The 16071-nt window shown below is 37.8% G+C and overlaps 1 protein-coding gene across 18 annotated transcripts in view; it reads right to left on the minus strand.

The window, feature by feature from the left end:
- The window catches only part of PARD3 (par-3 family cell polarity regulator), a 461106-nt gene that overhangs the window by 248665 nt on the left and 196370 nt on the right, over positions 1 to 16071 (minus strand). For 13 of the 18 annotated variants that reach the window (XR_003922618.1, XM_030008346.2, XM_030008335.2 and 10 more), the window contains exon 5: positions 10962 to 11093. The exons of the other annotated variants lie outside the window; for them this stretch is intronic. Coding sequence is in view for 12 of the 13 variants with exons in the window: in XM_030008346.2 (XP_029864206.1) it covers positions 10962 to 11093 (132 nt within the window). In the remaining variant the exon portion in view is untranslated. The remainder of the gene's footprint in view (positions 1 to 10961; positions 11094 to 16071) is intronic. 18 annotated transcript variants of the gene reach the window in all.

Below are 16071 nucleotides of genomic sequence, written 5' to 3' on the forward strand. Positions count from 1 at the left end.
CCTCCCTCAACCTGTGTAACTGAATCGGTTACAAATCAGTTTTCTTTCTTTGGCACAGGGATTCAGCAAAAACCTTTATCAGTGCCACAAGGCAGTTGGCAGCTAGTTGTTGGGTCTTATGAAAACACTTTTAATTATTTATTAAATCAGATCAAATAAAAATAAATTAAAAAAAAAAGAGAGGCATTGTAGTTTCTTCTGTTTTGCATGTGACAGATATATATAAGTAAATAACTTTTTCGCACATCCTGATTTCCTAACCAACCAAATTCCTATTCTCCCTGCTTGCCTCCTCCCCAGCCCTAGAAGCTAAGTTGACCATTTCATATGCAACTCTGAGTTGTTTCAAGATAAATTTAGGATGGACTTTATTTCAAATCAATCAATGAATGAATTGACAAGGCTGGTCTATTATCTTCTTTTCTTGTCCAGTTATACTGATGAAATAAATTAAAATCTTATGGTATATCGCATCAAGTAGGTCATATTACGTAATTCCATTCACTCAGCTGCTGCACTCACTAAATCTTGCTGTGTCACTTCATGAGGAATCATGACATTTCTCAAAGTATCCTATAAATTACAGTAACCACTTAATACAGCCAAAGAGTACTACATTCAATAATTAAATGCTCATACTTAAGCAATAAAATTGAGGTTAAATTTAAAACCCCAAATAAAACAAAAACACAGAAAAATTACTTCCACATAACGCAATTATTAACTCTAAGTTACACAGTACCATTCCTCTTTACAGCAAAGTGCAACCATGTCATTGAAATGACCTGTCCACACAGGATTTTAAAGAATAAGGACCTTTCCTATTTCCATCAGTGGAAGACAAATTATCTATCAGTTCCACAACAGAAAGGACAAACTTGGCTCTTTTCTGGAAGCATCTTCCTCAAAATCAATAATTCACAGAATGAAAAAAGTATAAAAATCATCCTGCTATTATTCAATAAATTAGATAAAGATAAGTTTCCCATCGAGATAAAGTCTGTCTTTTTCTCTTGCCCAAAATAACCACTCTGACTGTATTTCTGTTCTGTTGGGAATTAACTGACTTGCATGACTCAGCAGTGATTTACCTGAATCTCCACTAAAAAATACAGTGAAAAGCAAAGAGACCTCACATCCATGTTCCTGTCCAGATAAGTTGTTCTATTTATTGTAGGAAGGACTAAAAATTCCGCTACAAATTAATAATATAAATATTTCCTTTATAAGTAACATAAGCCAGTTAGAAGAAAAAATGTACCAGGAAGAAAATCAGACTACTAAAAAAAAAAAAGCACTTATTTTTCCATTTCAAGTCAAGCAAATTCTACAATGCAAATAAGTTAACTGAAAAATAAGTTAATGTGAAGCTGAAGCTAAGGCCAGACTGACTTCTAAAGCAGAATTATAAAAGCTTCGGCTGGCAACAAAACCAAGAAAATTATCAATCTTGGGTTTTCTTATAAGGAACAAGGAAAAAAAAAGTATTTGGGGTAACTTTCCAATTTTGAATGGTGTCTTTCTGATAGAACATAAAAAAGGACAACATCAAGACTCCAGAAAATAAAACAGAGAAGGTATTTGGGGAGATGGGGTTTAGAGGCGGCACCTCTTTCTTTCCAAGGAATTGGTCACTGTCCTGTAGAAGCCTGTACTGTAAACCACAAAGCAGGTACGCAGGAAGAAGAGAAAGGTAGAGCAGAGAAAATGAGAACAACATGAAACAGAAGGGGAAAAAGGTAGAATATCAATACCATGTACTACCAGTACCACCTTCTGAAACAAAAATGCAGAATTTCTTTTTTGGCCTCAAAGATAAAAGTAATCACTCACATCTTTACACTTCGGTTAAAAGGCTAGAATGCAGAACGACCATAATGTGAATTTTAAATTAAGAATACTTTACCAAGGGCAAGGGAGAATCCTCTATAGACACAATTAACAGAATTGCTTTAATACACTTAAAACTTTTAGCCTTTGTGGTCTTTGAAGTGAATAGTGGAACTGCATCTATTTCAGGTTTGTATGGAAGGGCTGTACTGCCCTGAAAAGTTTTACAGTGCTGTAAACTAATGAAATAAATTATCTTAATTTGGTTAGATCTATTTTCATTAACTGTATTACCCACCGAGGGAACGAGGACCAATTTTAATTTTACTAATGTATTTCACTTCTGCATTACTTTGGCACGCTGTAATTGCAGCTCCTGTTCGGTATTGCTCGCCCTGCCGTCAAGGGGCCACCTTGCCCCCACGCTCTCGCCCACGCGGGCAGCGCTGTGCAGAGGCCCCGGGACCCATGCACGGAAGCTGCAGCACCACCGACCGTCAGCGCCACGAGCAGGGCTGTGCAGTACTAACTCATACCGCGTTCCCATCAGGACTTTTGAGGACACAGCGTGGTAGCAGCAACACGCACATTATGAAAATAGCGAGAGCGTTTCTATTGTAAACAACTAGTTGGGATACATTATATACACCTGGACTAAAAAGTAAACATATGAGAAGATAAACCTCTTTCACAGCATGAAGAAAGAAAACAAGTTCTTAAAAGAAGGAAGACCTGAGCTATCCTTTAAATGAAACACTTTTCGAGGCCCACTTAGGGATTTTCAGATGTCCTTATCTGACCTGTTACCATGGACGGACAGCAGTCAAAAAAGCCAGAGATAATACCGTTCTGCAAAATATTTAGAAAATAGTCAGAAAACTAACAGCAATAATTTATTTAAAGCTTCTTACAACATCTCTATGTGATTTAAAAGAGTATTACTTATATCCCTGGTATCATAAATTTATTACCATTAACTACCATACCAACAGGATTATTTAAATAGTTTGGTCCAAAAGGGCAGGAAAACAGCAGTGTATGGTTACTAGCAAGTCTGAAAATGCCCTTCATGCGTGCCAACGCTCCTCAGAAAGTTTCTGCAGGACAGAGTACGTCTTCTAGCAGATAGTAGCAGAGACACAGTTGCAATCATCTCACTCTACTCAGCCCTTGTCGGGCCGCACCTGGAGTACTGTGTCCAGTTCTGGTTGCCACAATTCAGGAAAGAATTGACACAGACAGACTGGACAGGGTCCAAACAAGGGCCATGATCATGATTAAAGGGTTAGAGAACCTGTCCTGTGAGGAAAGACTGAAGGAGTTAGGTCTTTTCTCCCTGGAGAATATAAGGCTCAGGGGAGACCTCATCACGGTATTCCAGTACTTAAAGGGTGGCTACAAAGAGGACAGAGGCTCTCTCTTCACAAGGAGCCACATGGAGAAGACAAGGGGCTACAAGTACAAGTTGCACCAGGAGAGGTTACATCTTGATAGAAGAAATCAATCACTGGAACAACCTCCCCATGGACATGGTAGAGTCCCCATCACTGGAGGTTTCAAGATGGGATTGGACAGCGCTAGGTAGTCTCATCTAGGCTCTCTTTCCCACAAAAGGTTGGACCAGATGACCAGGTCTCTTCCTGGGCTGTTGTATGATTCTTTAAATTTCAGCCCAGTCCACCTGCTTACTTATGTGTATGTGTACGTGCATCTATGAAGAGTGAGAGCGTTTGAATGTGAGGATATACACCTGAACATGATGCATGTCTTTTTCTATAATAATTAAAACCCATGAGTAATTTTGTAAAATCACCTTTTCTGGTTTTGGTTTGGCTTCTTTTTTTTAATTGTGGACCCATATAGAGCAACATTCTGCCACTGAATTCATATCTATACAGCAGCATATAACTGAAAGTAGACTGTAGCCCCCAGACTGTCTCACCTATTTAATACACAGTATGAAATGACAGATTATTTTTCAAAGGAGAACAAGATAGATGCCAGCATGCAACATTGTTTATAAAAGCGTCACCACTACAGCTGTCCCCAAGCAATAAAGCTGTTTATTCCAGCCTCCTACCTCATATAAACTGAAACCCTCAGCACTGAAAAACAAGTTCAAATCCTTTCATGACACCAAGACAAATAAGAAGAATCTCTTTCCAAAATACACATGTCCATGAATGTCCATTTTGCATAAAAGTGCACAGACTTAGAGATTCCATGTTAAAATTTTCTTAAAACTAATACATACTGTAGTTTGAAATTTGATTCTGTCTCTGTACATACTGATGCATTCAGCATAAAGCTAAGTCTTTCTCTTTAAGGCTTCTCTGTTTCTGTGGTTATACACAAACATTTAGAGAATATTTAATAAATATGTGTATTAGTATATTCATATCTAAGCTTTATACAGAAGAATACAGAGATTCTTCTGAATTCAGAAGACATGACATCTCTTCTAGGGTGTAGGAATTAGAGACTACATAAAAATCAGAAATAGATCAAGTTAGGACCTAAACATCAAATGGCTTTTAAGTATGGAAATTAAGTTTAGATTTAGAAATCTGGATCTGAAGCCAGTTAGGTTCAAAGTCAGATTTAAACCTAGAAAAAGCCTGTGATTCTGATTCTCACTACAGAAAAATGTGGTAAAAATTTTAACCTTAAAAGCAGAAATCATAAATACAGAAATAGAGAACTTACATGCCCATCATAAGAGCTTGTTTTACCCTCCCATGCCCCTTTTTAAGCATTCTGACACGTAACACAGAACCAGCTGCAGCAAATCTCCCAGATCAAGATGTGTCTGTGGGACTGGGGACCTAACCATCACCAGAGCCTCAGCGGGGTCCAGCCTGGAAGCGACCCAGCTGAGCTCACGCATGCCTTGATTCAATGCAGATCTAGACTCCAGTACTACACAACAGGAGTTTGGATATTTTTATGTAGGTACTCACATTATAAACATCTAAATACTGGTTTCTCACTTTGGAGTTCACTATGCGTAGTATTTTTTCTAATATAATAATAATAAATGCAACACAGGGAAAACACTGAAAAAAGTCTACCGAATAATCACTTAATTGCGATCACGTACAGATCAGTACCCCAGTACCACTACACTCTTATGGGAAGTCAAAAGCTATTAGAAATTATGTAATAATATTGACCATATTTACATATACAAAAATATTCCACAGGTGTGATTAATCAAAGACAAATAAAAAAAAAAAGAAAGAAAAGAAAAAGATAAATATTTTTACACCTGCGTTTAGTAATGGTGTCAAGGTGCTCTTCTGGCAGCCAGACAGGGCATTTGGCTGGCTCAGAGCTGGATGCAACTGCTGCCCTTGCTGAGATGTAATTGCCCATCTTCCTGCAGAGTGGAAGGTCAAGCCAGCACTTTATAGCTTACATTTCACCTGAGCACTTGAGTTCCTGAGCTGAAGGAGTTAACATCTTGCCATTATAAAGAACTAAAGGGAGCAGTCAATACCTAGTTACCTGTAGCAGTGGCAGCTAAGAGAAAATATTATTGGGCCAAATCAAGCTTTTGACCTTCGTAGTACAAAAGCAAGAAGAAACAATTGCTGTAGCACTTGGGGGTGTTGACAGCCCCATCACGTGGAAGCCAGTGTGATCACATGGCCAAGAACCCATCTCAAGTAGTAAAAAAGCTGAATTTGCAAGTGTATATGGGACTAGGGAGACTTTGAACTCTTGCAGGGGCACCTTGAGGTCTTCTAATCAGCTCTTTGACTAGCATAAACCTTAAGTGAATCCTCTACCAATGCACTGGTCACTGCTTCTACCTGCCCGTATTTATAGCTATGGCCAATTATTTAATGCTAAGTCAGGTGCCAAGCCATGCCTTTCTCAGCTGTGTACCACAGCTCTACCTGCAGAAACAAGCAAACTACGTGAGCCATGGCCTTGTTCACTAGCTGGTAACACTTTCTGCTCCCATGATCAGCCTCAGAGTAGTTCTGCCTGGTTTCACAAACCCTGAATAGCCTCCTAGCTACACCCATACACCCCCCACCTTTCATACGGGACTGTCCACTGAAGACCCCACAAAAAGAGACAGGCCTCTGCATTTGGCCTAGAGCTTCGAACATATGCATATCTCTATCTTTGTGATAGAAATCCTTTATATGGAATATGGCAAGCTTTAAAACCATCTCTGTACTTTATAATTTATACGCTGTCATGGTTCTATGTTCATTAAGGTTGTTACCACAAGAGACAAATTATAAAGTGTGTGTACTCAGAGAGAGAGGAAAGCAATGAGACTCTTGTCTTGGCACTGTACAGAGTAATGGATAACCAGTGAAAAATGATTCCTCCAACTGAAGTCTACCTAATCCTTTTTGCAAATCTTAAAGCATAACTCCTTACTAATGACAATAATTTTTACTGCTGTTACTGTTTCAACCTCTACACCTGAGGAGAGGAGTTTGAGATAAGAAGAGTCCCCACCCCCTGAGTCTTCCCATCTCAAGGCCATGAAACACAGGAGTTGCAGACCTCTCCACTGTAGTTACAGTCATAATAAAACCTAGAAACAAAAGCCAAAATATACCTGTCAGACAAGGAGAAACACAGAAGAGGTACACTAGGGAAAATAAAAATATTTATATACATTAGCTATACCACTATGAAACATTCAGAGCTAAACAAAATAAATGAGCTGCATTTCTGCCTTCTATTCATATGTTAAGGCATAAAATAGAAGCAGGGGTTTTGTTGTTAAGTGAAAAATTTGACAACATGGGTAATCTGGAGCATGAGAATCCACAGGAAATTAGTGGTTTAAATTCACCAACCTACCTCTGAAGCTCTGATTATTTTTTTTCAACTGACAGTGCTGAAATGGACTAATTTATAGCATCCAAGTGTTTTAAAAGAGTTTACTCAATCATATTAAAAGCAGGCCTTATTTTGCTGAAAATACAAGCTGAGGGCAGGTACTCTACAGCTGGAGATACAAGACCATATGCTACTTGCACGTCTGATCTTGTTGAAAAAGGAACCAGAAAAACTACCAGATCACTACGGAGAGATGTCATGAACAAGAATAACTTAGGGGAAGTGTTCCGCACAATACATTTCTGCTCAAGGAAACAGCAGTAGTAACCAACTTCTCTTCCCATTTCAGAATAGATTTCAGTTGCTTTAATCTCTGGCTTTTGCTAGATACTGGAAAGCTACTGGGATTTTACGAATCAGACCTGTTCTTCAGTAATAACCGTGAAATTTTACTCCATTTCCTACCTTGCTTTCAAGCACTGACAAATACAGATCTATACCAAATACAAATACATGTATACAGATTTACATATAGCTTTAATTGAACCAATCTCATTGTATTTGCAAATCTGATCAACCGCTTCATAATTCAGTGGGGCCACTGTAGGATTTCCCTCTCCTGCTGCTCTCGCACCCCTTTCCAGCACACAGCACAGCCAGGTACTCTTAATCCTTCTGCGAAACAGGCCTCGCCAGCAGAGCAAGGGATATACTATTTCAGTTCAAGGTGTCTTGATTGCTGCCAGTTCCAATATTTGACTAATGAAACTAAAATGACCACCCCAGAGAAGCTTTCTGTGTACTTAAACTTAAGGAATTGGTGAAAAGTTTAACTCTTTCATGCATTCCCTTTTCATGTCTCCCTGGTATGAAACAGCATGAGTCCAGATTTGATCAGGGCCTGAGCAAGTCTTGAAGTGAACTGAGGGAAAAAAGATTTCTCAATGTGACATTACCATATATATGAATAAATTTCAGAGGAAATAAGATTTTTCAACTATTCCTCAAAGTTTGGTTGCTGTGGGAGAAAAGAAAGTGCTGTGGAGGGCAAGGTGAAGAACAAAACCCAACATTTACTTTTTTTAAAATATTTCTGAATTAAATTAAAGATTGCAAATTTTGTTCCTAGTACTTGACAATCTGTAGGACAGAATTAACGAAGTAACTGAGTGAACGAGTAAAAAATAATAACCTTAACTGTCTAACTATATTCTGAAATTGTGTTTGGATTTTTGCCTTTATACTGGTGAAATAGTTCTTTGGTACAAAGTTTCACATAACTTACTCTGTGGGCTTGAGAAATACCAAAACTTTCTGAGAAATACATGGATCATTTGCCCTGTGGACAATCAGAGGGCTCTGGAAGTAACTGGGAACAATCCTTAGCTAGATATAACTAACCAGCATATACAACCAGAATCCCTTAAAGGACTCAAAAATCAGAATTAATCTTTTCCATTTCTTTGATGTATCACTCTAATTTAGCAGAGCCCTAGTAAAGCACAATAGACAGGAGCAAAAGCAATTACTTCCAGGAATTTTTATGGGGTTCACGCATTCCTCCATTTTTAGGCGCTGAACTATTTCTCTAACAACTACTCGAACATATCTGTTTCCGTGCCCTTATTAGTCCCTACTACAGCAGCTTATAATGATTTCCCAGAAACAAGGTCTCTTGCAGTTTCACCTGCGGAATGGGCTGTGGTGCTGCAGAATTACAGTTTGCTCCACAGTTCTGTTTATGGGAAATGAGGTATTGTCCACACAAAAACAATTGCACTTCTTTGGTACATCACACCTTCACTCCTCAAAGCACGATTCCAGTGAATGTTCATGTATGTTAGAAGCTAACAAAGATCATCCTGGAAATCTTTTTCGCCTGATATTCAGAAGGAAGAGATGAGGCAAGCTTTGAGAGAAGTAACTCAATCCAAGCCAGAAGAGCCTTCATCCAACAACAAGCCTGTGGAGGCTGTAAGATGAATCCAGTGTTTACTACTATCTTCTCTAGAGACCCATAAAGGCAGGTTATACCAGAACTGTTATTACCCCTAGTATCTGTAATGGGTTCTGCCCTAGAGGTTTCTTGGCACTGTCACTGCCTTACCCTTGGTGCCAGACCTGCTGTCTGCTACTTCTTATGCACGTACTGGCAGGGTGCACAGACCACTCCAGTCCCTCTACAGCCCTGTTGAGCACACAGGAACAGGACTGGAAGTTGCTAAATTAATTGATTATGCCAGATAGCAACCTTGTTGCTTGAGTTGCTTCTTCACAGAATTGAAAGGCTTAACCAGTGCCACAGAGGATACTGAAAAAGATATTAGAGTTTAAAACCCCCAAAAGAGTGGAAGAATATCTCTGTCTGCAGCTACGCCATCCCCTACCAGACCCTTCCCTCCCTCTCTCTGCAGAACAGTGCTGCATCCCACTCTCACTACACTACGGGCTTTCTTCTCCTGTGCATACCCTGTTAAACAGGTTTCAGTCTAATTAATTATCCTGCTAATATGAAATCGCAAAAGGTTCCTCGTCTTCCAGGTACATGCAGACTCATTAACACATTTAAAGAACAAACCCTTTCTCTCTCAAAAAAAACCCACTACCACAAACAAAAACAAACAGCAGAAAACTTGCTCAGAATAAACATGATATTTGCAATTTCAGACTTCAACCAGTTAATTCAGGTAACAAATATGCTTCCAGATTACCACTACTGCCCAATTATTTACCTAATTGGTGAATAAATCGAACTAGTTAAGCTGTTAAGAGACTAAAATCAGCACAAAACTTAATATAAAGCATCACATATTAAAATATTCATGGACCCAACATTTTAGAAGATGATTACTATTAAGATTCCTAATCCAACTTCTTTTGCTGAGACAACAGTTTCATTAACTGCCATGGTGAAAATCTAATGACGCATGGAAATATGCCTTGAAAACATCAAACAAGCAGAACCGTCACAGGAGATGCCTTCGAATCTGGGCACCAACTTTCCATTTCAACAGAGGCAGATACAGAGGTAGCAGCTAAACTCATCCACGCTAACTCTACGTCTTTTGAGAGGAAAATAATAACAGAACTACCACCATCATTAAATGTGCCAAGGAAAATATACAAGGACCAAAGACAGTTTTTTTCATAAAACATATAATTTTAAATGAATCTGCAGCTAATTACAAGATACAGAAATAGTTACTACCTCACATTTGGGGTTTTTTAGGTTTTTATACCCTGTGATATTACTTAAGCTCCTTTTTAACTAAGAATAGGGTTGAATAAAGAATGTTTGGAATACCCTAGGATTTGGCAAAGCTGGACTTCAAATACCGGTATGGGATTTGTGGGTGAAGGAGACCAGTCCCAGGATACCACCCAGTACTGGACTCTAAACCTTCCCCTCCATTTACAAGGCACAGTATAAGAAGCTTGGGCTTATGTCATATGGCAAATTCCATTTTGAAGTTCCTCTGTGTAAAGCAAATTCTGGTTTTATGCCCTATTGCTGTAAAATACAAAATTTGTACATTTATGTTTAATGCAAAAACTCAATGTTTTCATGTCACATTGTATACAGAAGAAAATTGAACTAATAATCCTAAATAAGCACTATCCTACATATGAGCTTCCTGTTATATTTCCAGTCTCCATACTAAAGATGCATTTTCATTATATATTTGAAGACACTTCTTGGAAAATTTCAGAAACATACAAATACATAAGTGACTGCAAAGTAATTTTAATTTCAGACCTTTAAACGTCTATGACTACCAGCTTATTAATAAAAAAAACCAAAAACAAGTTGGTATTACTTAGTGTCTCAAAAAAGTCCAAGATCAAAAGCAGTATAAATGTACACTAAATAAATATAACAACACTGTCTTCAAATCTATAATTAATATATTTTACAATGTTAAGAATAACAAGCATTTAAAAGTGCAGTACCAAAACTGCCCCACATTTAGCTATTCTGTAGTAATATTATTAGCTTTCAGTGACAAAATGTTTATCAAAATAATACTCTCTAATTCAAATAACCCTGTTGGTATCAGTTGTGAAGAACAGCAGCACTCCACATACTATATAAATGTGTTTATGACTCAAAACCAAAATAATTACAGCTGTCCATTTCAGTCTTAATGCAGTTTTTTTGTAAGCAGAAGGAATCCCATACAAATTCAGTCAGCATACTGCTGGTGCTTCTATCATGATTAGAGAGCCTATATCACATAAGAATACACTTCTTCGTAACAGCTTGGAGTAGCATAAAGATTAGATTGATAAAGTAATATATATACACACATATATATTACCTGTTCTTGCCTCTCCAGCCACTTGTCCACCATGGGATGACTGGCACTTAACGATGAACGAGCATTGTCTCTCTGAAACTGGTTAGACCAGCTACTAGTATCTCGTGGTAGGCTTCTGTAGTTTTCATCTTTCTAGTTTAAAAGAAACAAAAAAGTGTCTTATAAAAAACAACCAGTCCTTGCACGTTAACAATGCAGCTGGTTATTAAATGAATACAAAAGGAAGACTGACAAAGGAGAATACAGGTCCAGCCAGACCCAAGGACAACGCGATTGCCCGGCCATTCAATTGGAAGAGCTCCCCTTCCTTAACACCAGTGAAGCCCAGCTAAAATCTTCAGTGGATTTGTAACTCCTGCACCCACTTTTACTTCACTAACTCTCTTTTCCAACCTCAAACTTCTAGAGCACAGACTTGCCAAGTACATACTCAGCAAGGCTTTCAGAGCATCATGTTGCTTAGTTTCATTCTCACCAAAAGCAAATATACCATAGTCCATCAAATATACAGTCCATCCAGTTGGACCACTACCTAATTTTCCCAAGTCTCTGTATGTAATCAATTTTACCATCAAAGCTGTCTCACTGCTCCAGGTACTGTCCTTTAGACCAGGATAGCATGCTATAGAGTTCAAAACTTGAATTTACTGTTCTACATCATAATGCTTTGCTTGGTTTGCCTGAAGGTATACAAATACAGTCACATTTGTAAAACAGCAGCAGATGGAGATTGTGCTGATGGAGATACATTTATCCCATTGAGACTGATAAAAAAAAGATTTATTTTTTTTCTTTTTAATTGATGAGTTTCTCTGCACATCTTTCCCACAAGCTGTACAAATTCTTCAGCCTCTAAAGAAGATTAGTCCTTACCCAGTCTGATCACTAAAAGGCAATAAAAACACAGATCCTTAATGATGGGAGCTACCCTTAGCCCAAAGTCAATGAATTACTGATAACTTACATAGGTTACTTTCCTTGAACTGAAATAATATATGGAACGGAAATTCTGCTTAGTTTTTCAGAAGAGGATTATAAATATACTATAAGTATCCTTCCTTCAAAAGCAGAGTATTTTTTCCAGTCAATGTTTGTCTATCTTCATGCCAAATCAGATAATTTAGATAGAGAGTATCCATTTTTAAAATAGGATTGTAGTCCTACATATTTTCCAATACTAACACTTCTAGGAATCTTGAAAATCTCTAAAAAAATAAACAAACACCAGTGTACAATCACAGCTAAAAACTATTTTTTTTTTTTATTTATAGCACACAGCAGATTTTTGACCCTTTCTTGAATCAATAGTTAATTCCATCAGCATGAGTATTTCCTTTCCCTATTTACTGTATTGATATTTCTTTCGCCTGGCACAGTATTAGCCCAATATTCTAAAACATGGACTGTAGCATCAATTCCCTTACAATTGCCTTCACAACTTTACTTCTTGTAAATGTGTGACAGGCTTTGCTAGGAAATTCAGGTCTCAGTATAACTGTGATATGTAGCAGTTTTCAAAAGCTTCCTATGCGAGAGCAGTCTCTTCCCAGACATATCAAACTTAAGCTTTCTTAACTGATAACTTCTTTTCTTGAATGAGACTTTGTAGTATAAAATAAGTCTTCCATTTCAAGACATTAAAACTTGAATTCAACCGGTACAAGATAACCTTGTAAAAATATGTCTGCACGAGTAACCAGCCTAACAAATCACCATCATAAATCAGTTTACCCTGCCATAAATAAGAACTTTCTGTCTTTCAGCGACTAAAAAAGAAATCCAGTTTTCCAGTGTGGTTAACCACACAGCAAACTAGAAACTTGCTCAGTCTCTTGCTTAGAAGGGGACAGTGGAAGTCAGTCACTGCTTTGTAGAACTGTCCCTTAGCAGAGCCATAAAAGCCAGGGAACGGTGTGTACAAATTGATTTTTTCCTGTTGCTTCTCTTATTCAATTCTTCTCTTCTGGTGACAGAGGTGGCACAGTTCCTATAAGCCAAAACAACAATTTCTCTCGTTCAAAGTAGTGGGAAGGTATAACAACAAAATCAAAATCTGACAAAGAAATAACAAAAGATCATTTTATGCACAAAACCCCCCATACATTTGGTGCATGAGTTATTGTAATCTAACAATAACTCGCTATCTGACAGACCATCACCTAGTCTGATGGAAATTTCTTCCTATGTAATGTTTTCTGTATTTCTGTGCTTTATAGATAATTCCATTTTTTATTGATTCATGTTTACAATGTTCAATATAAAGTTTTTAAAAAGACTTTTTTTCTACACTACAAAAAAAAAAAAAAAAAAAAAAAAATCTTTCTCCACACAGCATCCACTACCCATGCACAGGAGTGTTTTGCAAGAGCAAGAGAGGAAGGAAAAAAGTTCATCAAAGGACATGTGTTGCTCTTCAATCATTCAAAAACTAAGTGTCCGATCTGAATCGTGCAGGACAGTCTTATTGCTCAGATTTTATATTGGAACTTCACGCTGTAAAAAGTCTTCAACGCCACAGCACACAATGTAAATGAAATTATCTAAGCTAAAGAGTTAAATTAGGCCTCTGTTTGGTGCATCTATACTAATGTCATGAATTCTCCAAGGAAATTACTCCTAATACTATCTGTGCTGACCAGAGAAGTATATTCATCTCATCTACTGAAATATTTCTGCTATACTGCACTTCTGTAGAAGATTGCCTTTCTCCTGATAAGACCTGTACCAGTTCATTTTATACAGAAGGCATCAAAGTCACTCAGCAATTTTTCTGACAGCAGAACTAAAAGCTGAAATTGTAGAGAGATTTGGTTCCTGTAACTTCTTGCGTTTCTCTGTGCTGCTCAGAGGCTCAAAACAGTGCTATTATCAGAGTGGAATAAAATACCTTATCAGTGTTGCAATCACACACAGTAATGTTGGGTTTAGTCAGTGAAACATTAGAAGAACAACCGGCCATAGACAAGTCCTCCACTCCTTTCTTTATCTTTGCTTTTTGGCAAACAGCTATCCCTGTACCCCACCAGTGACAGCACTGGGGCAAGCACTAAGCTAGACCAGGAGCAGAGAAACCAGCACTTTGAACACTGCCACACGCAGTCCTTGCAGATAGCTACACGACAAAACCTTCAGATGCTGCTGGCTACCTGGAACCCTGTCTATGCAGGGATCTCCATTACTGCTAATGCCAGATCTAATTCAAGGACAGCAGTGGTGATAAACTATAGAGGTGGAGGTGAAAAACTCATTGCTGCAGCTTAGACATTGGGATTTACTGAACCAGCTACAATGTTGTTTGCTATTTAAAATATATATATATTGGTGGGTTTTTTGTAAAATATGCAAATGTTAACCCAGAAAGCTTTACTGCTATTCAGCATGATGTAGCATTAGCACTCACGCTGCCAACATCCAACAGGAAAAGGTGTGTGTCACTTTCAACTTCAATACCATAAAGAAAAAGATTTCATGGTACAGAAGCCATCAGGATCATATGTAGGGAACTGTCACTTCTTCTGGAGCTGCAGCTGTAAGCCCTCCCGGGACCGGAGCTGACATGCATCATCAGTTACAATTAAATGCTCTAATTTTTTTAAAAAACATCTTTGGGGACCACGGGCCATGCCAGCTTTATCATGTTTGAAATGGAAATTGATCAATACAACACCAAAACTGCCAAGTCACAATATTACCACTACACTTAACAGTAGCATTTTGCAGTATTTTTAATTAGGACACATAATCTAACACCTTAAAGATTTAGTTCAGCACGGTGTCCCTGTGGGGCTTTGCTGGAGGGTTGGGTGAAAGGGGACAGCAAAAATGAAGCAATTTTGCTATACTTTTAATTTCTGATGATTTGCAATGTAACAAGCTCCTCATCAAAGACTCTGCAGCTTGTAGATGAAATGATGCATTAGCATGATCTGTGTACTTCAATTACAAGCTGTCAGTGCATAAACTCACTAGTGATTTTAACCCGCAGTTCTACCCCGACAGACTCCCAGCATTACTAACCCAACCAGAAAGTCCTCCACATGGTACGGTGACAGTTCCATGTCTGTTATCTCATTTGCCACTAGGCCGCTTTCCAAATAGTGAAGAAGTGGGGTTTTTCCCTTTGTTTTGACCTCCTGCACAGCTAATGTAAAGTGTGGCAAATTTTAGTGTGGTTCGTTTTGTTTTGTTTTTAATGCTACATAGCAATACAACAGGAGTAAAACAGATTGAAGAGGTCTTCAATGTAATTCTCTGGAAGGAGATCAAAAAATGTAAACCAAGTTTTCACTTTAACTATTTCTACAGCAAATTGCCAACATCTCATTCAGGATCTTCACTAAGACCATTTTGGGCACTGACTTTTTTTTTGCTATCCATTCTTTTTTCTTGTACACTATGCACTTTTGGAAAGGCTTCTTGCTTGCTTGGGTTTGATTCCTTGTGATGGTCGCAGACTGAGATAGGGTTTGTCCATGTCGATGAGAGATGAAATTTCATTTAATCTTTTGAGGTTATAATTTCATTTGACAGACTTTGGGCACATTCATGTCTACAAGTGTATTTATTGTTGTTCAATCACTAGAAAGGCTGCTCTTCTTTCTTTTTATGCTCCACTATGTCCATGTTAGACCCTGAACAATTTGGTATCACTCTCAGACAGGATGCTAAAAGCTGTAATTAATGAAACATTCATATAGTTTACATAAATACCTCTCTGTCTGATGCAAACATCTGTTTATAAATGCAGCAATATACACATATACCCATTTTCCATGCTGTGTGAAGGTCTAGTAAGCAGGTTCCTGGAGTTTTTTGTTTGGTTGGTTTTTTTGTGTTGTTTTTTTTCTTTAACTGGATTTTAGACAAATAAATGAGGCATAAGACGAACTGGATCCCCATTTCTCAAAAAAAAGAATGCTGCACAAATTTTGTCTATTTTACAGGGAAAATACATTACATATAGGAAATGAATTAACCCAATAGATGTATTGAACTAACAGAAATCCCCTTTTAAAAAAAAAAAAACTTCTTACATAGAGGTCAGATTTGGAACTGATCTCTCTAGTCATCAGCAGCTTTTTAACAAATTGTACCAAATTTCAAAAGTTTA

This window comes from Aquila chrysaetos, chromosome 3 (assembly GCF_900496995.4).
Source record: "Aquila chrysaetos chrysaetos chromosome 3, bAquChr1.4, whole genome shotgun sequence".
Taxonomy (NCBI): Eukaryota; Metazoa; Chordata; class Aves; order Accipitriformes; family Accipitridae; genus Aquila; species Aquila chrysaetos.